Here is a 25,998-nt window from a genome sequence, read left to right as displayed (position 1 = left end):
GAAAACAATAATACCCCATATCCCATATCAGATGCTTCATAAAGTGAGGGGCATCGGAGCAGGAGTGGTGGGTTTTGCCTGAAACAGACGTGTTACATCACTTTCCCTATAGCATCAAGTTTGGTCAGGTGCCCTTGCAGCCTTCAGCCTGCTTAGTGAGGGGTTAGCCCTGAAGATAAGAACGGGCATCCTTTTAAGAATCGTCTTGTCCAAGCTGGGCATGGCGGTACACGCTTGTGAGCCTGTGTATGTAACGGCAGAGGCCAATTGAGTTATATGAGACCTTGGCTTTAAAAAGGAAGTAAGGAAGAATGAAGGAAGGAATGAATGAATGCATGCATGAGTGAATTTCCTGGTCCAGCCCGGGAGCTTGTTCTCCCACAGTTCAAAGAACTTGGTTCAGTCATCTCTGGTGAGCAGTGTGGTATATTTCACAACATGGCTGTGGAATCAGACCTGGACTGGAAGCTCAGCCCTACCACCGACTAACTGCAGACAAATCCCTTATCCTGTGTGCCTCAGTTTCCCCACTTGGAAAGGCCATGAGCTTATAATGAACATTACACAGATGAATGCCTGGTACCCAGTGGTCACCAAATTAGTGTCAGCATTAAGTGTCACTGCTTACACACCCATCGCAGTGCAGTGCCCATCCCTAGCTGAGTAGGCCAGGGATGCAGGTGTTGGTCTCCATCACCAGGTGGCCTACTCGACTAGGGATGCAGGTGCCGGTCTCCATCACCAGGAGGAGTAAGAGCCAGAGCCTGCCTGGGTCAAACTTACTGCCTCGGCTGATCATCAGCCTCTCTGTATCATAGCTACCTGTGTCGCAGATGGCTGATTGAGAGCCAATTCTGCTGTTCTGGGGACAACCCGAGAGCCTTCCTTAAACGGTAATGCCAGTCTCGGCGGCAAGCTGTGGACACTGGTTTCCAGGGTGTCTGGGGTCTTCAGGGTCAGCAGATGGCCTAGGAGATGTTTATAATCACCTCCACGGGTTGGATCACATAGTGCCTGCTGGTCTTAAGCCGTGTCACCGAACCTTGACAACCAAGACTCATCAGCCATCTAACTACTCCTTGTTGACTCCTGGGAAAGAAGTCTCCAGGTGGCACATTGTGTGTGTGTGTGTGTGTCTGTGTGTTTGTGCGTGTGCGTGTGTGTGTGTCTTCGCATGTGTGTTGGGGTGGGGGTGTGGGAGAGATAGATTGTCCAAAGGCAAGAGCCAGGGAGAACTGGACCCGTGTTTAGGAAGGTAACCTATGCACAGCCCAGCCACTGTGTTCGTTATTGCCTGCTCTCTGTTAGCTCGAAAGAATACTCAGAGGCTGGAACACTCAGAGGCTCAATGTTTAAGACCACTTGTTACTCTTGCAGAGGACCCAGGTTCGATTCCCAGCACCCACATGGTGGCTCACAGCCTTCTGTAACTCCAGTGCCAAGGGATCTGACATCCTCTTCTGATGTCTGAAGGCTCCAGGCATGCACGTGATGCACAGATAAACAAAACACTCATGCACATAAAAAAGAAAATTGATAGATCAGGGCTGGGGAGTGGCTCAGTGGTGAAGAGCATTCTCTGTTCTTGCAGAGGACCTGGGTTATACTTCCAGCACCGACATGGTGGCTCACAACCCTATGTAACTCCTATCCCAGGGGATCTGATATCCTCGCCTGGTTTCCTTGGTCATGTCAGACACACAGTTAAGTAAAACACTGGTAATGAAATAAATTAAAAAAAAAAACAAAAAAACAAAAAGGTAAATCTGAAAACAAAACAAACAAAGAAGCCGGTCAGTGAGCCCCTGGAGAACGTGTACCTTTTGCAATAGGACAGTTAAGGTTTCAGAGGACTCCCCAAAGTGGATGGCACCAAGAGAGGAAGGGCTGCTCTCCAAGCAGACCATGACTGGACAGGAATCCCTGTGTTCCCTTACCTCTGGCTTTAGCCCCTCTTCCAACAGAGGCAGCGAGGGGCACGGGTCCTGGATGACACACATGTGCCTTCTTTGCCCCCCCCCCCCGCCCCCTGCTTGGCAGCACATGTTGTCAGGGTCAGTGGGACCCAGGGGTGTGGCAGAGGAGACTGCAGCCCCTGAATGGGAGAAGCTTAACCTCAGAGTCAAAGCCATTCTCTGTTTCCTGTCCGCCTCCCCCACCCCAAACATGGGGGGAGGGAGCGGAGGATGTGGCTCGATTAGTCTAGCACTGAAGTTCAAGGTCATTCTTGCTACGTAGCGAATTTGAGGCCAGCCTGGACTATAGAAGGCTCAGGAGGAGGAGAGAGAAACAGAGCGGGGAGGGAAAGAAGTCAGGGCAGAGAGGACCCGTGGGAATTGACATAGAGCCCTTTTGAGGTCTGTCTTCTCAGAGCTGTGCGTCTGAACTAAATTCCTACACATGCTGCCCTGACAGCTGCTGGTTCTGAGTCGATGCTGAGGTCTGGAGGAAGCACTGAAGAGCTGGGCCCGGGGCTGGAAATCCTGTGCCTTAGACACGCTCAGCCGTAAGCTGGAGCTGTGCAGCTGAGTGGTCATGCGGCCAGGGGAGTGAGACCGAGGAAGTCCCCTGAAGTATGAAAGGGGCCTTCACAGGAAGTACCCATGGCTCTCGCGTGCTGGGCAGGCACTCCGAGCTGAATCATACTCCCAGTCCTCTTTTTATCTTTCTATTGTGAGATAGAGCCTCACTCAGTCGCCCAGGCTGGCCTTAAACACACTATGTGACTTAGGTGGGCCTTTAACCTCTTCCTCTCCTACCTAGGCCTCCTGGTCCCCATCCCTCCTAGAAGACTGTTTCCCTTTGCTAGGAAGAAGGAAGGTGGATGTTTTTGTTGGAACTTGCTTCTGTGTGGACCCTCCTCACTTACAAAATGTCCATGCTGTAGTTCAAGGCAGCCGTCCCACCCTTGTGCTGGTTCCTCCCCTCCAGCCTCAACAGACCAGGCAGGACCCCAGCAAGGCTCAGGCGCCTGCGTAAACCAGGAGATCTAACGTGAGCCTTGAGGCTGAATGTAGCTCAGTGGTTCCGTGCTTGGCAGGCGTGCGTGAGGTCCTGGATTTACACCGTGAATCTTGTGTGGTGTGAGAGCCCAGCAACCCTCCAGTTAGCCCCTAAGGTCCCATGGTAGAGGTAGCCTGAAGAAAGTTTCTACTAGCTCCTGTGGGTCTGTCTCTGTCCTTCCTGCAGTTAGGGAGGCTGCTGTGCAGAAACAAACAGAAAGGCCTCTTGCAATAGTGTACTTACATATAATAATAAATAAATCTTTAAAAAAAAAAAAAAAAAAGCAAATGCTTATGCTTACAGCCACTAGAGGGGGTGGGGTGGGGGGGGGTGGAGCTGACCTTTTGGCTCTCACAGCCTCTGAGCTGTCATAAAACGAGCTGGCGTGGCACTAACAGCCATGGACCTTCATTGTCTTCATCACAGAGGGACGTATTCATCACCCTGAATCATGTCCAGCACAGCCATCCTAATAACATAGCCTGGGCGAGGTCAGGCTGCACTCCAGCCCCTCTCTTGGGACGTCAGACACGGTCCCTCCCAGCCTGTCTAGACAATCCGAGGGCACACTGAGGTGGAGGGACAGAGAATTTAAGATGAGTGCAGAAGTCTCCATGGCCTCCCTTCAGATTTGAGCAGTGCTAAGCAGCTGACAGCGCATTTCATTAACAAGGGAGGCTAATGAGCACCCGGAAGCCAGTGATGGATGCGTTCAGAATTCAAGTGCCGAGCTTTCTGCAGTTTTTTCTTATTTTTCCTCTATCCTTGTGTGTTTTGCGGCATGGTCTCACTCTATAACCCTGGCTGGCCTGGACCAGGCTGGCCTTGAACATGCAGTGTCCCTTGTCTCTGCCCACCAATTTCTGGCATTCCAGGCATGCGCCACCATGCCCAACCAGATTCTTAGGTTTACACTTTAAGCCACTTCTCCCAGGTCTCTGCCACACACACCCCCCAATACACACATTACGATATGCACGGTCTTTCCTGGGTCACCTTTGCCATGCCCAGTAGTCAGAGAGGACAATATAAATAGAAGACTGGTCTATCTTAACTGAGAGTGTGAGTCCATTGGCTGAGTTAGTTAGTTGAGGCAGGTCTCAGAGCATTCTTTGAGCTATAGTACACACCTATAACCCCAACGCTCAAGAGGACTGAAGATTCAGGCCAGCCTGGGCTACATAGTGAGACTCTGCCTCCGGGGGGCGGGGGGGGGGGGGGGGGAAGAACTCACGAATGAATGAGATGTGAGCATGAATAAACAGAGTAAAGTCAGCCCAGGAGCTCTAGCCTTCACCCCGCCCGAGACACAGGCACAGCACGGCCTGCCTGTTGAAGACCACAGCCTCAGGGGAGTCGGCTGTTTAAGATACTCAGAACTCGCTGGAAGCTGTCGTGCTCAAGGCTAGGCCCTGTTGCAGCTGGAAAAGGATCATTAATGACGAACTTGCTAGAACGGAGGCGGGGTGGGGTTAAGCGTACACAGACTGCAGTAGAGACATCAGTGCATGCCTGGGAGAGGTCACCAGCCAATAAGACAGAATGCGGCCTCATTTCTTTGTTTCTTTGTTTTTATTTTTAAACTTTTTCCAATTTTTATTAGGTATTTTCTTCATTTACATTTCAAATGCTATCCCAAAAGTCCCCTATACCCCCACACACACCCTGTTCCCCCACCCACCCACTCCCACTTCTTGGCCCTGGAGTTCCCCTGTACTGAGGCATATAAAGTTTGCAAGACCAAGGGGCCTCTCTTCCCAATGATGGCCAAACATATGCAGCTAGAGAGACAAGCTCTGGGGGTACTGGTTAGTTCGTATTGTTCCACCTATAGGGTTGCAGACCCCTTCAGCTCCTTGGGTACTGTCTTAGTCAGGGTTTCTATTCCTGCACAAACATCATGACCAAGAAGCAAGTTGGGGAGGAAAGGGTTTATTCGGCTTACACTTCCATACTGCTGTTCATCACCAAGGAAGTCAGGACTGGAACTCAAGCAGGTCAGAAAGCAGGAGCCGATGCAGAGGCCATGGAGGGATGTTCTTTACTGGCTTGCCTCCCCTGACTTGCTCAGCCTGCTCTCTTATAGAACCCAAGACTACCAGCCCAGAGATGGTCCCACCCACAAGGGGCCTTTCCCCCTTGATCACTAATTGAGAAAATGCCTGACAGTTGTATCTCATGGAGGCATTTCCTCAACTGAAGCTCCTTTCTCTGTGATAACCCCAGCTGTGTCAAGTTGACACAGAACTAACCAATACAATTGACCCCTTGTCAACTTGACACACAAACACATCACTAGTAAGCCTCAACCCTTACATTCTTATTCATCCCCAAGATCTAAATAACTTTTAAAGCCCCACAGTCTTTACATATTCTTAAATTTTCAGTCTCTTTAAAATATTCATCTCTTTTAAAATCCAAAGTCTTTTTACAATTAAAAGTCTCTTAACTGTGGGTTCCACTAAAACAGTTTCTTCCTTCAAGAGGGAAAATATCAGGGCATAGTCACAATCAAAAGCAAAAGTCAATCTCCAACCATCCAATGTCTGGGATCCAACTTACGATCTTCTGGGCTCCTCCAAGGGCTTGGGTCACTTCTCCAGCCATGCCCTTTGTAGCACACGCGTCATCCTCTAGGCTCCAGATGCCTGTACTTCACTGCTGCTGCTGCTCTTGGTGGTCATCTCATGGTACTGGCATCTCCAAAACACTGCATGACCCCTTCAGTCCTGGGCCATCAATTGCAACTGAGGCTGCACTTTCACCAATGGCCTTCCATGGCCTCTCACAGTGCCGAGCCTCAGCTGCTTTGCGTGACCCCTTCATGCCTTCAAAACCAGTACCACCTGGGTGACCCTTACATATTACCAAGTCCCGCTGCAGCAGGAGTACAACCTTGGCCATCTCTGGAACACAGCCTCTTTGTGCTTTCAGAAAACACTTCCCAAAAGATGTCACCTCAATGATGCTGGTCTCTTCTTAATCACCGCTAATTTCTTAGCTCCAGCTAACCAGCATCAATAGTCCCAGTAATGCAAGGTTTTTGCTTTGGTAGTTCTGGTATCTTGTTAATCACAGCTGATTCTTCAGCCCCAGCTAACCAGAACTACAGAATCTTCACAATCAAAACAGCAATGGCCCTGAAAAGAGTCTTTAATTTTCCCTCTGAAATTTCACAAACCAGACCTCCATCTTCTGCAGTATTCTCAACATTATCTTCCAAGCTCCTACACAACATCTGACAGAGCTTTTAACAATGGATGGATCTTCAAGCCCAAAGTTCCAAAGTCCTTCCACAGTCCTCCCCAAAACATGGTCAGGTTGTCACAGGAATACCCCACTCTGCTGGTACCAATTTGTCTTAGTCAGGGTTTCTATTCCTGCACAAACATCATGACCAAGAAGCAAGTTGGGGAGGAAAGGGTTTATTCGGCTTACACTTCCATGCTGCTGTTCATCACCGAAGGAAGTCAGGACTGGAACTCAAGCAGGTCAGGGAGCAGGAGCTGATGCAGAGGCCATGGAGGGATGTTCTTTACTGGCTTGCCTCCCCTGACTTGCTCAGCCTGCTCTCTTATAGAACCCAAGACTACCAGCCCAGAGATGGTCCCACCCACAAGGGGCCTTTCCCCCTTGATCACTAATTGAGAAAATGCCTGACAGTTGTATCTCATGGAGGCATTTCCTCAACTGAAGCTCCTTTCTCTGTGATAACCCCAGCTGTGTCAAGTTGACACAGAACTAGCCAATACAGGTACTTTCTCTAGCTCCTCCTTTGGGGTCCCAGTGTTCCATCCTATAGATGACTGTGAGCATCCACTTCTGTATTTGCCAGGCACTGGCATAGCCTTACAAGAGACAGCTAACCTAGGGTCTGCATAGGTATTGTACATGTGTGTCTGTCTTTCTGTCCCATTAGTGGGTTCCTTCTTGTCCCTTCCCTGGCTGGGGAAGGGCAGCCTGACCTCCCTCTCCCTTGCTTTGTTTGGGATCTGCTACCTGCGACCGACCGTGGCTCTGAACCTTACTGCTATCATTCCTTCACTCAAGCTGGGTGCTTTCTTTCTCTCAGCAGTTCTGAGTCGGAGATGGAGGAGGAGGAAGAGGAAGATGACGAAGATGATCATCTCCCCACCTCTGACCTGGGCGGGGTTCCCTGGAAGGAGGCAGTCAGGATCCATGCCCTTCTGAAGGGAAGGAGTGAAGAGGAGCTGGAAGCCTCCAAGAACTTCGAGCCCGAGGAAGAAGAAGAGGAGGAGGAATACGAAGAAGAGGATGAAGAGTATGAGGAGGAGGAAGAGGAGGAATCCAGTGAAGGTCAGAACCATCTCCTCTGGTCCCGACCCGTCGTACCTCCCCTCCCCCCTTCAGCTCTTGCCAGCGTGAATATAAGGTCTCACAGACACTAGAGTCTGCATGCTGCCCTCAAGACCTGAGGTTTTCTGGCCCTCGTTCACCCCGACCTTAGGTAGAACAGAGGCAGATGCAGTGATGGCAAGCTGAACCAAAAATGTCCCTTGTGTACATTGGGTCTTTTTTTTTTAATTTTTATTAATTTTTTTAACTTACTCACTTTACATCCTGCTTACTGCTCTCCTCCTGGTCACCGCCTTCCACACACACACACACACACACACACACACACACACACACTGGTATTTTTAACCTGGAAGTGGAAGGCGGGGCTCATCTGAGGACTCTGTCCAAATTAAGTTCCTTTTACTTTTTCATTTTATCCTTTTCCCCTTCAGCTTCTGATAGAACTTTACTCTAGTAAAGACAGAGGAGGTTGGCTCCTTCCAGGAGTCTCCCTGGTGCACGGTGGCAGGAGGCTGCCATCTTAAGTGCTCACTAGACCAGCACCAGCCACAACTGTCAGTAACATTTGGGGCCTGAAGAACGCTCATTGAGTTTCCAGCCATTCTGGCCACTTGTAAACCTCCTCTTGCCTTGGGCAAGCGTCTGACTGAGACCTGAAGACATGAGGAACTTGGCTGTGTAAGAATATCACTCTTTCCCTGGCTGCAGAGGGCCCATGGGTAGGAAGGAGGGAGCCAGGGCTGGTAGAGATCCGGCTCCCCGAGGAGAGCCATGGCCACTTCCAAGGGACATGGAGCCAAAGGGGGTACACACCCTTGTTCTTGCAGCCCCACATCAGAGTTCCGGGTTAAATTCCAGACAGCACGGGCACAGAGAACTAGCTCACTGTGGCAGCATTGCTTGTCCCTGGGCTCTGTGGATTTGCTGCCATGGACTGTCCCAGTCTGCTCAGGGTCAGAACCCTTTGTGGTGTTGACAGCCTCCCCAGAGTGCATCCTCTCTCACCCTCCTGCTCTGACTCCTCCGAAGGCCAAAGTGGACTCTAGGCAGACTCACTGAGTTTCATGAGACAGGAAGAGGGAACGTGCTGGAAAGGCTGGCGTTGGCCAGAGCATGGTTTGTCTGTTGTGTCCCGTCTGCAGAACCATGCTGGCTTAGAGTTCCCATGTGTTCACACTCACCAGGGCGAGTCCGTCCCCTTCATAGCTCCCTCGGGGAAACATAGTTTGTCTGTTCCACGTGATGGTACTTAGCCGCTTTTAGCCCTAACACAACCCTGGGAGAGTCTGCCCACCTTCCCTTCTTGAAGACTTCACTTGCCAATCTGGGAATTTCCCCACACACTCAGCCAAGTCCTAGATGTTCCCTTGTCCCCAGCCTGCAGCACATATTTGGGGCTGCAGACCTGGATGCCTGTGTGGACGAGTGGCAGGACACACTTGCATGCAGCCGGGATAACTTTGCTCTTTCTTTTCTTTCTTCCCTCCGTTCCCTTCTCTACCTGTCCCTCTGTGGGATTCTTGGTGCTGTCTGTGGGTGTCTGGCTCCCCCTGCTGTAGAAGGGGAGTACTGCCCCTGGGACAGAGAACTCCTACAAGGCCAGTGGCTCCAGCATCTCTCAAAGGAAGAAGAAATGGGTACATGTGAAGGTACCCGCTTTGCCTCCTGCCCATCTCCACCCCGGCTCCCCAGCAGCCACCTAAAATATGCCTCCAAGAGCAGGCCCCACGTGGAAGGTCTTTTTCGTAAAGCTGTTCTCAAAGGCTCTGGGCATACCTGGGCACGTGTCCCTGACCCGGCCTCCCTAGACAAAGCACAGACTAGCATGTGAGTTAGCAGATCCCCAGAAGACAGAGAACAAGGTTTTTAGAATGTGACCACACCTGTGTCCCTGTAGCTTTCGCTCTGAGTTCCCTTTATCCAGTTAAACCTCACTGCCTAGCTACAGCTCTTCAGTCTCACCCCAGGGTCTCTGTGCTGCCAATGGTTCCCATTCACACCACACACACACATATACACACCATGTACATACACAGCACACATACAACACACATACACAACCACACAACACACACATATAGCACACATACCCACCCACACCACATACATACACAGCACACACACAACACACACATGACACACATACACATAACACACACACAACATAAACACATAGCATATGTACACATACACAGCACACACATATATACTACACACACACACCACATACATACACAGCACACATACAACATAAACACACACCACACATACATACACCACACAGAGAGACACACACCACACATACATACTACACATACACACTTCACACCATATACACACCACAGATACACACACCCCACAAGTCTGCAAGTGTTGGCAAAAGGCAGAGCTGTGCTCAGAGAAAAGACGGAACTCTTCCTTCTGTGGCTTAGAAGCCAAAGAAAGGAACAGCCTTTCTCTCTGAGCCTCACCCTCCGGGCTCCTGACACATCTGAGCTGTCAGTCCGTTTGCTGTTATTCAGCCCTGGACAGCACAATCTGGGCAGTCTGTCTTTGAGGATGGACTGTGAATCCATATTGATCAGTAAGAGAGTCTGTGGGGCCGCCGCTCCACATCATGGAACAGGTTAACCTCCACATCAGAGAATTCACTTTGCTTTTGTGCCAGCCACGCCATGCCACATCTTCATTAGGTTAAGTCATAGAGCTGCCCTGGTAGTGACAGGTGAGTCTAGTTAAGGGCGTCAAGGGGAGGACAGACAGACACTCCCAGATGGGAGCTGGCTTCAGCCTGAAGCCACAGAGTCCTTCAGGTCAGTGGCACCTGCTCTTACTGCCGAAATAGCTGCCCTTTCTTCCTCAGTGCCCACACCCACGCTCCGTAGTCACTGGCTGTCCCGCTATCTTAACCCTACTGTGTGGCATGACCCAAGCAAGCACTAATGAGAGGGTCCTTCGGGGCAGGGGCTGCATGTGACTTCCACCTGCTCTGGCAGCAAGGGTGAATGCAGGGGGCGCTGCTGGGATTTTCTATAGCTGAGAGGCAGATCTCATGCCCGGAGGGGTCAGAAGGGCTTCAGATGCAGCCTGCAAGGAAGGAAGGGCTTGACCCACATTAGGGAAGAAGCTTTGGCCTCACTCCTGCCTGAATACTGGAGTTCCAGACCTCACAGGACAGATCTCTGCTTCGTCTTCTAGCTGCTGTCCTCACCCTCCACGCTGACCACGTTCCCTGTGTCGGAACCCCCGCCACCATGCCAGCATGCAGCATGAGCTCTCTGGCCAAAGGGCTTTCCCTCCCCAGCAGCGGCTTTACTGCAGAGGGTAAAAATGAAAGTTCCGGCAGAGCACACATCTGTCCTGGTTAGTTGGCTGGCTCCCTGCAGAGCCGTGCACCATCCGAGCCTACCTGTGACTGACAGGAAGGGTGTTCTCGGGAGCTCGTGCTGTGCTAGGTAACAGCCATATCCTGGGCCCTGGAGTGATGGTCCTATAAGGTGAGGGTCGTCCACCCTGTTCCGCCCTGGGCAGTGTGGGCCTCAGATCCATGAGGGAAAGGAAAAATTCCTTCTGCATTTGGAGGAGTGTGGATTTCATTGTACTAAGAAATGTTTATGCAAAGCTCAAAATTACTAAATCAAACCTAATCAACAGAAGGTGTGTGTACATGCATGTGTGTGCGGGTGTGCATCTGTGTGGGTATGCATGTGTGTATGTGTGCGTGTGTGCTTGCGTGTGTGTGCAAACATGCATGTTCTCAATTTTTACCTCTTTCTTATTCACACTGGTCCTGGCAAACGCTGTAACTCTTTCGTTTCCTGTGCTGTCTCCTCCCTCTTTCCCTTGACTGTTCGCTGTTCCTTCCTGTCCTCCCTCTATCCTCCTTCCTGGGGACCTGGCCCCCTAGCCGGGAACAAGAGGCTGCAGCAGATCATAACCGCAGCGGATCCCTTGGCGATCCAGGCTGATGTGCACTGGACACACATCCGTGAGAGAGAGGCAGAGGAGAGGATGCTCCCAACCTCTGAGTCCTCCACTTCTAGAGGTAACTGCTTGGAGCCCCAGAGTCGGGTGTGTGTCCTGAGCCCCCATTCCTGGCCCTTCCCATGGCTGCAGAGGCCCTGTCTGCAGAGGGACCACTGTCCTTGCCTGTCATTCAAGAATATGTAAAGTTCTCTGAGTTCTGAATTCTAAGGCTCTGTCTCTCATGAGGAAGAACAGGAGTGTGAACCTGACTCAGAAGACCTAGAATTTGCTGTCCCCTGCATTTCTCAGCTGGGCACTCTTTATCCGTCTTCAGTGTGTTGGCAGAGTGGGTGTTGCATGAGTGCATGTGAGGACGAGGGAGGGGAGTGTATTTGGAGTCACAGTCAGGAGGGGCACACTGCGTGTCTGGCGGTCATCATCTCATCATCTCGTGGGCTATGTCAAGTCCTGGGCAGAGTGGCCTGTGTTTCCCACTAAGGTGCACATGGACTTTATTCTGGCTCCCTTCTTATTTGTTTGTTTAAAACAGGGTCTCACTGTGTAGCCCTGGCTGGCCTAGAACTTGCTATATAGACCAAGCTGGCCTCAGATTCACAAAGACCTGCCCTTTTCTGCCTACTGAGTACTGGGATTAAAGGTGTGCACTGACATGCCTGGCCTTCTTCGTCGTCTTCTTCTTCTTCTTCTTCTTCTTCTTCTTCTTCTTCTTCTTCTTCTTCTTCTTCTTCTTCTTCTTCTTTTTTTAATAATTTCTGTCTGTCTTTCCTTCTTCCTTTTTTATGTTTTTAGACAAGCTCACTAAGCTAGCCAGGCTGACCTTGAACTCAAGCTCTGCCTCCAGAGCCATGGACCTAACAGATTACCCGCCATACCCTAGCTCTGGCTTCTCCTAAGGAGTAACAATAAAATGAGAGCAAAGCCCATTTAGAGGTGTGGTGGTCATGTGTCATTCTCCTTGACCCCTGTCTTCCATGTAGGGACTCTTGGTGGCATCACCTTCTCTGGCTGGGGTGATGCCTCCCAGGGCTCTGCGGCTATAGAAAATCACTTCTGGTCATGGATGGGAAGACTTGGGGTTTTGTGTGGTGTCTTATTCCTCTAGGACATCAAGGTGGCCCGCAAGATGGGGACAAGGACAACTCAGCAGCCCTAGCCAGAGCTGCCCTCTCTCAAGTTCTCTTTTCTCCTTGTCCCAAATACCTGTCACAGAGGCCAACATTGGAACACACGCGAGAGAGCGTGCGCGCACACACACACACACACCCTGTGTTAGTACCTGTCTTAGTCAGGGTTTCTATTCCTGCACAAACATCATGACCAAGAAGCAAGTTGGGGAGGAAAGGGTTTATTCGGCTTACACTTCCATGCTGCTGTTCATCACCAAAGGAAGTCAGGACTGGAACTCAAGCAGGTCAGGGAGCAGGAGCTGATGCAGAGGCCATGGAGGGATGTTCTTTACTGGCTTGCCTCACCTGGCTTGCTCAGCCTGCTTTCTTATAGAACCAAGACTACCAGCCCTGAGATGGTCCCACCCACAAGGGGCCTTTCCCCCTTGATCACTAATTGAGAAAATGCCTTACAATTGCATCTCATGGAGGCATTTCCTCAACTGAAGCTCCTTTCTCTGTGATAACTCCAGCTGTGTCAAGTTGACACAAAACTAGCCAGTACAATTGACCCCTTGTCAACTTGACACACAAAAACATCACTAGTAAGCCTCAACCCTTACAATCTTATTCATCCCCATTCTAAATAACTTTAAAAGTCCCACAGTCTTTACATATTCTTAAATTTTCAATCTCTTTAAAATATCCATCTCTTTTAAAATTCAAAGTCTTTTTACAATTAAAAGTCTCTTAACTGTGGGCTCCACTAAAACAGTTTCTTCCTTCAAGAGGGAAAATATCAGGGCACAGTCACAATCAAAAGCAAAAGTCAATCTCCAACTGTCCAATGTCTGGGATCCAACTCACAATCTTCTGGGCTCCTCCAAGGGCTTGGGTCACTTCTCCAGCCAGGCCCTTTGTAGCACACGCGTCATCCTCTAGGCTCCAGATGCCTGTACTCCACTGCTGCTGCTGTTCTTGGTGGTCATCTCATGGTACTGGCATCTCCAAAACACTGCATGACCCCTTCAGTCCTGGGCCATCAATTGCAAATGAGGCTGGACTTTCACCAATGGCCTTCCATGGCCTCTCACAGTGCCAAGCCTCAGCTGTTCTGCTCAACTCCTTCATGCCTTCAAAACCAGTACCACCTGGGTGACTCTTACACATTACCAAGTCCAGCCACAGCACAAGGTACAACTTTGGCTATATCTGGAACACAGCCACTGTGCTCTCAGAAAACACTTCCCAGAAGATGTCACCTCAATGATGCTGGTCTCTTCTTAATCACCGCTAATTTCTTAGCTCCAGCTAACCAGCATCAATAGTCCCAGTAATGCAAAGCTTTTGCTTCAGTAGTTCTGGTATCTTGTTAATCACAGCTGATTCTTCAGCCCCAGCTAACCAGAACTACAGAATCTTCACAATCAAAACAGCAATGGCCCTGAAAAGAGTCTTTAATTTTCCCTCTGAAATTTCACAAGCCAGGCCTCCATCTTCTGCACTGTTCTCAACATTATCTTCCAAGCTCCTACACAACATCCCACAGAGCTCTTAACAACAAATGGATCTTCAAGACCAAAGTTCCAAAGTCCTTCCACAGACCTCCCCAAAACATGGTCAGGTTGTCACAGGAATACCCCACTCTGCTGGTACCAATTTGTCTTAGTCAGGGTTTCTATTCCTGCACAAACATCATGACCAAGAAGCAAGTTGGGGAGGAAAGGGTTTATTCGGCTTACACTTCCATGCTGCTGTTCATCACCAAAGGAAGTCAGGACTGGAACTCAAGCAGGTCAGGGAGCAGGAGCTGATGCAGAGGCCATGGAGGGATGTTCTTTACTGGCTTGCCTCACCTGGCTTGCTCAGCCTGCTTTCTTATAGAACCAAGACTACCAGCCCTGAGATGGTCCCACCCACAAGGGGCCTTTCCCCCTTGATCACTAATTGAGAAAATGCCTTACAATTGCATCTCATGGAGGCATTTCCTCAACTGAAGCTCCTTTCTCTGTGATAACTCCAGCTGTGTCAAGTTGACACAAAACTAGCCAGTACAGTACCACATGGCCATCTGTGTTATGATGTCTCTGTTTCTCTTCCTCTGTTTTGAATTTTAGGACAGACTTCAGCTGTCCCTGCTGAGGACTTACCAATGTATAATTTTGTACTTATCATCTGTTTTAAATTCAGTGACCGGCCTTCCCTCCGTACGCCGCGCAGCAGTGCAGGCCTGGTTGGAGACTGTCTCCGGAGGTAGTCTGGTGATATTTGACACCCCGAGCCCCGTTCATCATAACCTCTTTCTCTAGGCAGCTCTGCTGGTGCCCTAACTCTAGGACTCGGCTCCTGTCGCTGGTGCATGCGAGGGCAAAGCCAGTGGGTGGGGTTTCTGCATGCTTTGTCAGACAGCCCATCTGTGCATGGACCAGAAGTGCATCCTCCATCCTCAGGCAGCCTGGACACCAACAGCGGAGATAGGACGGAGTCCCACCTCTTAAAAATTATCATTAGCCGTTGGTTGTGAAACCCACGGTGAAAGGAAGCTTTTTATGGTGAAGATTTAAACCTATAGAAATGAAGTTGGGTAGGGGTGGATGTGGGGTGAAATCAGATGTCGCGTTCCACAAACCTACCAGTGTGTCAGAGGAGCAGTCAAAACTAAGAAAGGCAGTGAGGAGCGCTGGGCATTGCTAAGCTGTACAAGATATGGCAGCAAACCTGGGTCCCCAGACTAAGCTACACAGGCCAAAGGCAGCCTGACAAAGACTTAGTTGCCCTTACTAGTTTTAGTAGAAACCTTTTTCTCAAGGAGAGATGCTTGGCACTTGGTAAAGGACAGTCCTTCCCACTACAGGATGTCTCGTCCTCGGCTTCTGCGCTAAGTGCTGAACGGTCTCCATCTAATCCCGCACACCCCCACAAAGGAGACAGCATCCACCCTGGTTGGAAACTGGTGTCCTGGCAGTGACTTCTGGGACCAGGAGGGGTGACACTGTGGGTCTTTACCACCTCCACCTCCCACCCCCCCACCCCACCCCACCCCCGTTGTCCACCAGCAGCTGAAAGCAGACACGTGTGGTGGGATAGGGTTCAGTCTAGTCTGGCTAACGCTGAGTTATCATCACCCTTCGAGCTAGAGGAAGGAGGAAGGAGGCTGAGGAGGAAGGATGTCCTAGCAGGCAGCTACAGTAAACCATGACTCCCAGCTTCCGTAGCGTGTGGCTGCTCCTCACTTGTGTGGCCGCTTCCAGCGCAGCGCTCCATCTTAACAAGAGTTCCATCGCTCTAGCTGTGTCTCCGCACACATCCGCTACCGCTGCACAGTAGCTCTCAAGTGTTTGCTTCTTGATATGTGTGATCATCGTTCCTTTCCAGGTATTCCCAGGAGCATAGAAACACCCCCCCCCCCCTTCCAACTCTACGTCAGATGTTTCTTAGTAGGAAAACTGTGGGAAGGAACAAGAGACCAGGACCAGGCTGAACCAGCCTGGGGAACTGAGGAGTGGTCTCCATTGTACTGTTTCCAACTTTCTTGCCAGAGAGAATGTGGTTGCCACCTCGATGGCACAAGGGCCCTCCAGAATGGGCCCGGAATCTGTTTCCAGCAGTCTCTTATTCTCCTACATGGCAGAGTGTACAAGGATGAACTCACCACCAAAGTACAAAGCTTAGTCTTAAAGCTGGCCCCAGGGATGTTGTTCGGTGGGTGTTTGTGTCCCCAGAGTCACAGTCACACATTCCCTGGTGATTGTCTCCCATGAGTGTCCCAGGAAGATCACTGGAAGGTTTTAGACCTGTGGGGATACTTGAGTTTCTCTCCCTTGTCTGTCTTAGCAAATGCCATCAGCATAGGAGAGTGCCTTGGCACTGCCAACTCCCTGGATGGCACTGGTATTTCAGAAAGAGCAGGTGGTGAGGTTCAGGAGCCCGGAACTTTATCTGGAGTGCAGCTGCTCCTTCCTAAACCCTGGGCTGTCTGTAGTTTTCCAATCTTGTTTGCCATAGCTCTCCAGTTTCAGCTTTGAGAAAGTTCATCTGGGCATGGTGGCACACGCCTCTCTTCAGAAGACAGAGGCAGTAGGATCTCTGAGTTCAAGGCCAGCCCGGTCTACACACAGCAAGTTCCCAGCCAGCCAGAGCTACATAGTGAGACCGTCTTTAAAAGACATAGATAGATAGATAGATAGATAGATAGATAGATAGATAGATAGACAGACAGACAGACAGACAGATAGATAGATAGATAGATAGATAATTTGAACTATCATCATCTAATGAATTGTGGTAAAAGTAACTGTATAAAAAATGTACAGTGTAGGGAATTAAAGAAACCAAACTCACAGAATTGCCTCCTCCTACGCCAAGAAATACAGCGTTCCCAGAATCTTCAAGGTGCTGCTTCCTAGTCACAGTCCCCCACCCCCCCACCCCTGCCCCTCGCATCAACCCCCTTAGGGAGCCTCTTTTTCTAGTTTTGAGCTCAGTGGCCTGTGCTGACTTGGCCCCTCCCACTCTCAGCTCAGAGTTGATACCCTGATCTGTGGAACTGAAAGCTATCACCCTCAGGCTGACAGCATCCTAGGCAAAGCCTCTGTCCTTCCTGCTCTGCTAACACAGCCTAGGACCAGGTGGGGGACAAACTAAGGGGCTGTCTGTCAGGGCAGATGAAATGGGAAGAGAGCCTTGCTTTGTTTTGCAGCCCCAAAGAGCAATTCTTGAGCCCAGAAAGGGAATTGTTTGTTGGTTTTGGCTTTTTTTGAGGCAAGGTTTCTCTGCGTACCCCTGGCTATCATTGAACTTACTTTTGTAGACCAGGCTGGCCTCGAACTCAAGACCCACCTGCCTCTCCCTCTTCTGTGTTGGAATTAAAGACGTGTGCCAGCCCACCTGGCAGAAAGGGAACTTTTCATACCCCCTCAGGTTCACCCTCCTGCTTTAATAAACTCCTCTAAGCTGTCTCCAGAAAAGCATCGGCCTCCACATGTGCCGATGCAGGCTAACAGCAGAGTCACTTGACCCTCAGGCCTGCTCTTTGTCACCCAAAAGTGGACATGAGGAACATGGCCCTTTGGCTACCTCAAAATGAGGGACTACCTCATTGCACATTAGTGGCCAGCACTGGGCCTACTGTGTAGGCACCGTTAGAGGTGACGGTGATGGCCTCACAGCATCCCTTGACTATGCCTGACTTGAGGATCTCACAGCAGCAGCCTCTGGTGAAACAGTGATGCCTCCAGGCCAGAAGCCCCTCTCCTGCTTCTACTTGGCCCCCTAGAGTGGACTCATGACTGTGGCACCCACACTGCTTATAGAGTGCACTCCATGTTATCCGGGGGCCTCTTTTCTCCCCGTGGCCTATGCATTACTATCTTCTTGTGCCCTGCATAGGCATCTGTCTGTCTGTCCCTTTCCTCTTGTCCTTGAATGTCTCTGCTTTACAGCTCCTCTAGATGAGGATGACCTAGAAGAGGACGCGGACTCTGAGCCAGCAGAGACTGAAGGGGAAGCCGCGGAGGATGGGGACCCTGGAGACACCGGTGCTGAACTGGATGGTATGGGGCCCAGCCTTCCTTCTCCGCCTCTGTGGTGGACAGGACCAGAGTGGGTGGGACTCACAAAAGATACCTTACAGCAAAAGTTTAGGGAGAAGGCGCTGTGGGGAGGGGGAGACTCTGAGACTAGTGAAAGAAAGGGAAGATAAGTCCGCAGATACATCCCCCCCACCAAGGGTTTTTTGATTTTGTTTTTCTGTTGCAGCCTGCTATGTCACAGTCACTGCGTGTAAAAAGCAGACAGGTGGGGTGGGGAGGATGCGCAGTATAGTGTCTGCTGCACAAGCAGGGCTGCCTGAGTTCAGCTGCCTGACCCCCTTGTAAAAGCCAGGCCTGGAGGAGGGTGGAGACAGGGTGACCTCAGGGGCTCACAGGCCAGCCAGTCAAGCTGAAAGGCCAGCTCCAGGTTCAGTGCGACTTAAGTGAAGAGCAATTCGAAGTGTCTGCCTCTGGCTGTCACACATATGAGGACACACATCATACACACATGCATCATACACACCCCAAACACAACAAACAGGTGAAGACACACATACACACACACATATCATACACATTCCAAACACACAACAAACAGGTAAGGACATACATACCATACACACACACCATACACACACACACACCAAACAGATAAGCACACACACCATACACATACACATCATACCTATATATACATCATATTTACCCCAAACACACAAACAAAACAGATGAGGACACACACAGACAGACACACACCACATAACCATACAACACATACCATACACCACCCCCACACACATTCCATGCACACAACAACAACAACAAAAAAAAAGCACCACAGGTTTCTGCAAACTTCATACTAAGATGCTTTGTGTTGAATCTGGCCTGGTAAGAGGCTTGGTTTGCAGGGACTGCTGAGCCTAGTTTAGACCTCGTGCCACAGTGAGTCGCCCCATGAAGCACCTCTCTAAGGAAGCAAGACACAGAAAAGGAGCGCATCCAGAGCTCAGATGTGTAACGCTTTGCCTCTTGCCTTCATCCTCCAGATCAGCACTGGTCTGACGACATCCCTTCTGATGCTGAAGCGGAGCATCGCTTACAGAGCCAGGCCAAGGTGAAAGCAGAGCTGGAGCTGAGAGTATCGGAAAACGAGGAAGAGAAGCCATCTGATGCGCCAAAGCAAGAGGAGAGAGGTGGGGGGCAGGAGGAATGACTTCCAGAGTACCAGGGACCACAGGGGCATGCTTGTAATACCAGGGGAGGCCTTCAGAATAGAGCCCATGGTGCCCAGCAGTAGCCCCACCCGTCCCTGTCCTTGTCCTTGCCTGTCTAGGGCCACAGATCTCTACAAACAGCCTCAGACAGTAGTACCTCTCCTTGGGTTGTTGAGGATCGTGGGGACACCAAAAGCACTTCACAGAGCTTGAGACCCAAATCATAGCTGCCACGCATAGCGACCAGGGTGCCACTGCAGGTGTACCCAGGGATGGGCAGTCAACTTGACTTTTGTTCTAGAACAGTCTAAGGGCAGACCCAGAAACACAGTGCACGTTAGCCTATCTGAGTACCTGCTCTGCTGCCTCCACAAGGGACTGGCTGGAGTGTGAGACCGTCCATGGAGCTGGCTGGGCCCTACTCCTAGTCTATGTAGAGTGAAAGGGACCTCATTCCTATTATAAAGCCCTGTGTCCCTCCTTCCAGGTACTTCCCAAGTCTCCAGCCCTAGCCAGCCACCTGAGAAACAAGTTGGTGTGTTCTCCCCAGCTCGCAGCCCTGGGACAGAGGTGAGTAGGACGGGGGTGGGGAGATGTCATTGGGACCTTAGGACCTTGAAGAAACTCCATCTTAGGACCCATGATGTAAGCTCCGATACAGCCCTCTCGCCAGCTCATTTTGTGAAATTCTAAAAACGTCGTATCTTGTGCTAGGCAAGGCCACTGAGGGGGTGTGGGCTCCAGCTGCTGCCTTGGTCCTTGTGGGTGGGCAAGTTTATTTTTAAGTTAATGCAATGATATTTATGTATCTGTAGGTTTATAAGAGGTATATTTTTTTCTCTGGCAAAACAAATATGTAACTACTTAAATGAAAAGCATACCCCCAAGTTCCCAGCAGTGTGTGACACTTTAGAGAATGATCCATTTCAGGCTAACGTCTGAGGTCCTTAATCTGGGAAGTACTGTGTGCAGGGGAAACCAGGACAGAGTCCAAACCCAGGCCTTGGTCTCTGAGGCTCCAGGAAACAGGGCACAGTCCAAGAGTTAAGCTGAGAACCAGGGTGGGTGTTCTCAGTGTCTGTGGACATCGCCGTGATTGCTCAGAGGGACAGTGTGACTGGAGAGCAGACTGCACTAAGCAGTGGCTTTAAGTCCTCTCATAGCATTAGCCCCATGTTAGTGCCCCAGGGAACTCCAGGGCTCTAGTGATTGTGGGTTAGGATGAAAGCCACATTCATGAGTGCCCTTGGCCAGTATTCATGTGAGTAGACCAAGAAGCAAGGATGTGTGTGAGATGAACCAACCCTGAACGCTCAAGCTGTTCAAGCTAAGCAGAGAGATTTTTAAAAAGTTAACAAGTAGAGCAGAAAATGAGGAAGCATCTCCTGTAGCTCTGAATGACAGCCAAAGGATGGAGAGGATTTTATTTCAATAAATGCCGGCCCTTTGAGAAAGTCCAGGCGGGAAGGCGCTGGCTTCTCAAACCCTCATCACTGAGCCTCTGTTATCTTCTTTCTGTGCAGGAGGCCAAATCCCCACTTGCCACCAAGGTAAAGTCCCCCGAGGAGCCACTTTTCCCCACGCCTCTGCTCCTCAGAGAAAAGCCCAAAGCTGAAGTCCCTGAAGAACAGAAAGCTGTACTCTCGCCCATCCGGTCACAGCCTGTGGCCCTGCCAGAAGCCAGATCACCTACCTCACCCACCAGCTTACAGCCAGAGTCTCTGTTGGCCCCTCCCACTCCTCCCACACCTCCCCCCACCCAACTCCCCATCTGTTCCCAACCTCAGCCCTCCTCGGATGCCTCCATCCCATCGCCCACCAAGTCCCCCATACGCTTCCAGCCAGTTCCAGCCAAAACATCCACACCCCTCACCCCACTCCCCGTGAAGAGCCAAGGAGACCCCAAAGACAGACTGAGTGGCCCCCTGGCTGTGGAGGAGGTCTTAAAGCGGAGTGATCTGGTGGAAGAATTCTGGATGAAGAGTGCTGAGATCCGCCGCAGCCTGGGCCTTACTCCCGTGGACCGGAGCAAGGGGTCAGAGCCCAGCCTCCCCTCCCCTGCCTCGAAGCCAATATCCCTAAAGTCCTACTCAGTTGACAAGTCACCTCAGGATGAGGGTCTCTGCCTTCTGAAACCTCCATCGGTTCCTAAAAGGTTGGGCCTACCAAAGTCAGCCGGTGACCAGCCCCCACTGCTGACCCCAAAGTCGCCCTCCGACAAGGAGCTGAGGAGCAGCCAGGAGGAGCGAAGGGACCTGTCCAGCAGCTCAGGCCTGGGCCTCCATGATAGCTCCTCCAACATGAAGACCTTGGGCAGCCAGAGCTTCAACACCTCGGACTCCACCATGCTCACCCCACCTTCCAGCCCACCCCCACCCCCACCCCCCAACGAGGAGCCTGCAACCCTTCGAAGGAAACCCCATCAGACTTTTGAGCGCAGGGAGGCCTCAATTATCCCCCCTCCCACCCCTGCCTCATTCATGCGGCCCCCACGGGAGCCGGCCCAGCCCCCCAGGGAGGAGGTTCGGAAGTCCTTCGTGGAGAGTGTGGATGAGATCCCCTTTGCCGACGATGTGGAGGACACTTACGATGATAAGACGGAGGACTCCAGTCTGCAGGAGAAGTTCTTCACACCCCCTTCCTGCTGGTCCCGCTCGGAGAAGCTCCAGGCCAAGGAGAACGGGCGACTCCCACCCCTGGAGCAGGACGTGCCACCACAGAAAAGGGGGCTGCCCCTGGTCTCCGCGGAAGCCAAGGAGCTGGCCGAGGAGCGCATGCGCGCCCGGGAGAAGTCTGTGAAGAGCCAGGCACTGCGAGATGCCATGGCCAAACAGCTGAGCCGGATGCAGGCCATGGAGATGGTGTCCTCCAGGTCCCACACGGCACAATCGCAGGGCAAGGAACTAGGATCCGAGTCCACCAGACACCCAAGCCTCCGAGGCACCCAGGAGCCCACCCTGAAGCATGAAGCCACCAGCGAAGAGATCCTCTCCCCTCCGTCAGACTCAGGAGGCCCCGATGGCTCCGTCACCTCATCTGAGGGCTCCAGTGGAAAGAGCAAAAAGAGGTCGTCGCTCTTCTCCCCCCGCAGGAATAAGAAAGAGAAGAAAACCAAAGGGGAAGCCCGGCCCCCCGAGAAACCCAGCCCAGGCCTCCCAGAAGATGTGGTAGCCAAGCCCAAGTCCCTGTGGAAATCTGTCTTCTCTGGGTACAAGAAGGACAAGAAGAAAAAGAGCGACGAGAAATCGTGTTCCAGCACGCCGTCCAGTGGCGCCACGGTGGACTCCGGCCAGCGCAGGGCGTCTCCAATGGTGAGAGCAGGTAAGGATGGCCAAAGGATGCTCACAGGACGGTTGTGAGGAGTGCCTCCCTGGACAGTCAGCTCACAAAGATCCACTTTCCTGGGCTGCTCCCACAGGGGTTCTTAGGAGAGGGAACAAGCCACACCCAACTCAGCCTGATCCACTGCATGAACCGAGGCAGATACCAACTTGGGACCCAGTAGGGTGGACTCCCGTTGGTAATCCTCTCAGAGTCGCATGTCCCCATACATGAGCCTGATTTTGAGTGGAGCAGAGAGTCCTGCCAAGGGGTCTTGAGCAGGTGTCTAGGGTGTCATTTATTTGGTGTTAGGCCCATCACCTTTGGGGATAATCTCCTATTTCCTTAAGAGGATCTTTTAGAGACCCACCCGTGGCTGACTTCCTGCAATATGGGTTCATGGGGTTACAGGCTGCCATCTTCACCTGGATTTCCTTCACCCAACAGAGCTGCAGCTCCGCCGCCAGCTGAGTTTCTCAGAGGACTCAGACCTGTCCAGTGATGACATCCTTGAGAGGTCTTCCCAGAAGTCCAAGCGAGAGGTGGGTGGGCCCAGTCCCCTTCAGAGAGAGGGTGGGGAAGCATCCATTCATTCTCTGGTAGGATAGCAGGCTGTGAATGGCAGTCTGAAGCCAGGGTGAGGAGCCAGTGCTCTCTCTGGTCTCATAGCAGGCAGACTTTGGAGTGCTGTGCCAGCCCACAGTCAACAGCAAAAACCACAGAGAGGTTTCTCTGGCCTTTGAAATCAGCAGCTGGGGGTATTGCCTCGGTCTGAAGAAGCCAGGGTACACTGTCAGTTAGCAGCCTTCCCTGAACGTTTACACCATGAGCAGAGTCTGTCAGGGCCAATGGGAGAAGAGCTGAGTACTACTTGGAGTACTACTTGAGTCATGCAAGTATGGACACGGCACTAGGCATGGAGGGGGTAGGCCAGGTGGCTCCATCAGGGGAAGGCCTGGTGATGCTCACTCTCTGGCAATTTGTTAAGTAGAACTTTGTTTAAGAATTGACCCTGAAGCAGCATTAATCAGAAGTTTTGTGTATGGGTTATCCACTGGGGCATGGGCAGTCTCTCAGGGACCAACCCCCTCATGTACCTTTTTGACATGGCTTCTCAAGGCTTGGCCTTAAGTCACCCCCTCGGCCAACAGCCTCGAACTGTAAACCAACCAGGGCAGGCTGTGGTAGTTCTGCACCTAATATGTGTGTGTTTCACTGAGATGGTGTCTTCCTGTTACAGCCCCATCCTCCAGCCTGACTCGGTTCCTCTTTTAACTCAACAGACTAGAAAAAATTAGTTCATTCTTATCTTGTTCTCCATTCATCTGTCTCGTCTCCCTGGGCATAATGATAGCTCTTTATCTGCTGTCCTAGTCACCAAGAACCACAGACCTCTCGTCTTCCATCGCCTGCACCCAGGCCTCGTTTGTTGCATCAGGACTCCAAGTGTAGGACTGGGACTGTGTGCTCTTTATGGGGACTCAGTGCACTGTGTTGCTACTGGGTGTGCCTGCTGAGGTCTTCCAGGCAGTGAGTGACATTGGCACAAAGGTGGGGTGTGTGCATGCACATGAGGTTCAAAGCCCATCCCTATACTGGGCTCAGGTACTGTCTTAGGAAGCCTGAAGGAGCCCGAGTAAAGGATCGTGTGGCCCAAAGTCCCCTTTGCTTCCATGGTGAGTGTGCTCATGTGAAGACAGTTTGTGTCAGTCACAGTGGTCAAATCTTCTATCTCTGTGTGCCTTTGTGGTCAGGTCACACTGCTTCTCCATGAGGTAATGAATCATCTTACCACAGTGGGGAGTGCCAGATGCTCCCAGTTGGCTATGCAGGATCCATCATGCTGGTATAACCACCCAGTGACCATAGCCAGGAAGAGCAGAGGAACTTATTTCCTAGCAGTGTGAACAAGCCAGTCACAGATTCCTAGAACAGCAAGGGCCTGGACGCCTTATGTACTGGGTGTATTCCACGGGGACAGGATCATTCCTTGGTGGTCACATAGGGAATGCTGAGGACCAGAGGCAGTGGCAAACATGCCTCTTAGGATGGCGTTGTATCTCACTGAACGAGGGCAGGACAGGGTATTAAAATATGGAACCTACTGGGTGTGGTGACTCCATGCGACCCTAACAGTCTGGAGGCAGAGGCAGGATTGCACAAGTTCAGGGCCAGCCTGGGCTACCTAGTGAGTTCTGGGGATATATACAAGCAAGATCCTGTCTCAAGAAAACAAAAGGAGGGAGAGGGGAGCAAACATGGAACCTCAGTGGGGGACAGGCCAAGACAATGCATCCACAAAACTGTAGAGAATGGTTTGCAACCTCTGTGACATCTAGTGGTGAATGCAAGCACAATACGTATTTTTTAAATGCCATCGTCAAATGGATGTCAGGTTGCTAGTAGGTGACACTCCTGTGACTATTGGGAAGATGTGTCTCTCCTGTGGAGGAGGAAATCCATGCTGGAGCTTCTAGAGACTGGGTCTCTGACCTCTAAACAACTCAGTGAAAGAAGGTGCTATGTAAAGACTGTGCCCTCAGGCTCACATGGTACTGTACCATCTGGAAGTCGAGGTAAAGGGTGTTCTGGCACCACTGGCTTCATCCTTCAGTGTTGCTGGGTTTGAAACCCCTCAAAATTAGAAGAATCAGGAGCAAGGGGCCCACATTTGCCACTGCCCTGGTCCTGCTTGTCTTCAGCATTCCCTGTGACCACAAGGAGTCATCTTGTCCCTGTGGAGTCCACCTGTCACATAAGATCTCCACGGGCTTGCTGTTTTAGGAATCTGGGCTTTAGCTTGCCTGGAGAAGGAAGCCTCTGGCCACAGTGTGGTATAGGAGGAAGCCAGGCTTCTTCCTGTTTCACAGACCCAAGGCCTGAGTCAGCACTTGAGAAAACAAGTGCCTGGGTTTAGTTTCCATAGCGACACGTGCACAATGAAAACCAAAACCTTGATTTTACTCAAATGTTTATTATACAAAATCAAATTATTTAGGGGTTATATGTTTCTATTCATGTGTGTGCAAGCACATGCATTTAACATGCATGTGAGAAGCTAAAAGAACAACCTTGAGTGTCACTCCTCATGTGTCTGTCTACTTGTTTGTATGTATGTATGTATGTATGTATGTATGTATGTATGTATGTATGTATGATAAAGAGTTCACCATGTAGGCTAGACTGGCTGTCTGGACAGCAAATCTTGGGGGTCAGGATCCACCTGTTTCCACCTCCTCCCTAGCTGTAAGATTACAGGCACACCCCACCAAGCCTGGCTTTTTATACGGGGTTTATAGCTCACTCTCAAGTCTTCATGCTTGCAAAACATGTATTTTACGAACAGGCTTATCTCTCCAGCCCAATCTAGGTTTTCCTAGCCATCTAAAGCCCTGACAACAAGAAGTAACTTCCTTTTGCTTCCATCTGGTTCTTATGAGCAGCCTGCCCAACTACTCCTTCACCACTGAGGCCCACTAGGGTCTGTCCTGCCCTCTACGAGCCCCCTTATCCTGC

General features: G+C 51.1%; 1 protein-coding gene and 1 long non-coding RNA gene across 24 annotated transcripts in view; one reads left to right on the top strand and one right to left on the bottom strand.

Annotated features, from left to right (window-relative positions):
• The window catches only part of Gm43915 (predicted gene, 43915), a 38,655-nt gene extending 16,776 nt beyond the window's left edge, over nt 1-21,879 (bottom strand). Inside the window, exon 1 of the long non-coding RNA NR_138099.1 lies at nt 21,750-21,879. This is a non-coding gene — a long non-coding RNA (predicted gene, 43915). The remainder of the gene's footprint in view (nt 1-21,749) is intronic.
• Nucleotides 1-25,998, top strand: part of Mical3 (microtubule associated monooxygenase, calponin and LIM domain containing 3) — a 242,212-nt gene that overhangs the window by 193,035 nt on the left and 23,179 nt on the right. For 13 of the 23 annotated variants that reach the window (XM_030255258.1, XM_011241258.3, XM_030255249.1 and 10 more), the window contains 9 exons: nt 7,076-7,320; nt 8,883-8,972; nt 11,231-11,368; nt 14,607-14,669; nt 17,858-17,968; nt 18,994-19,140; nt 19,649-19,731; nt 20,685-22,482; nt 22,930-23,024. In XM_030255258.1, coding sequence (XP_030111118.1) covers nt 7,076-7,320; nt 8,883-8,972; nt 11,231-11,368; nt 14,607-14,669; nt 17,858-17,968; nt 18,994-19,140; nt 19,649-19,731; nt 20,685-22,482; nt 22,930-23,024 — 2,770 coding nt within the window. The remainder of the gene's footprint in view (nt 1-7,075; nt 7,321-8,882; nt 8,973-11,230; nt 11,369-14,606; nt 14,670-17,857; nt 17,969-18,993; nt 19,141-19,648; nt 19,732-20,684; nt 22,483-22,929; nt 23,025-25,998) is intronic. The other 10 variants (NM_001270475.1, XM_030255260.1, XM_006505800.2 and 7 more) reach the window with 4 other exon arrangements.

This window comes from Mus musculus, chromosome 6 (genome assembly GCF_000001635.26).
Source record: "Mus musculus strain C57BL/6J chromosome 6, GRCm38.p6 C57BL/6J".
Taxonomy (NCBI): domain Eukaryota; kingdom Metazoa; phylum Chordata; class Mammalia; order Rodentia; family Muridae; genus Mus; species Mus musculus.
Note: the sequence above shows the minus strand (reverse complement) of the source record. Positions and strands in the feature narration are given on the sequence as shown.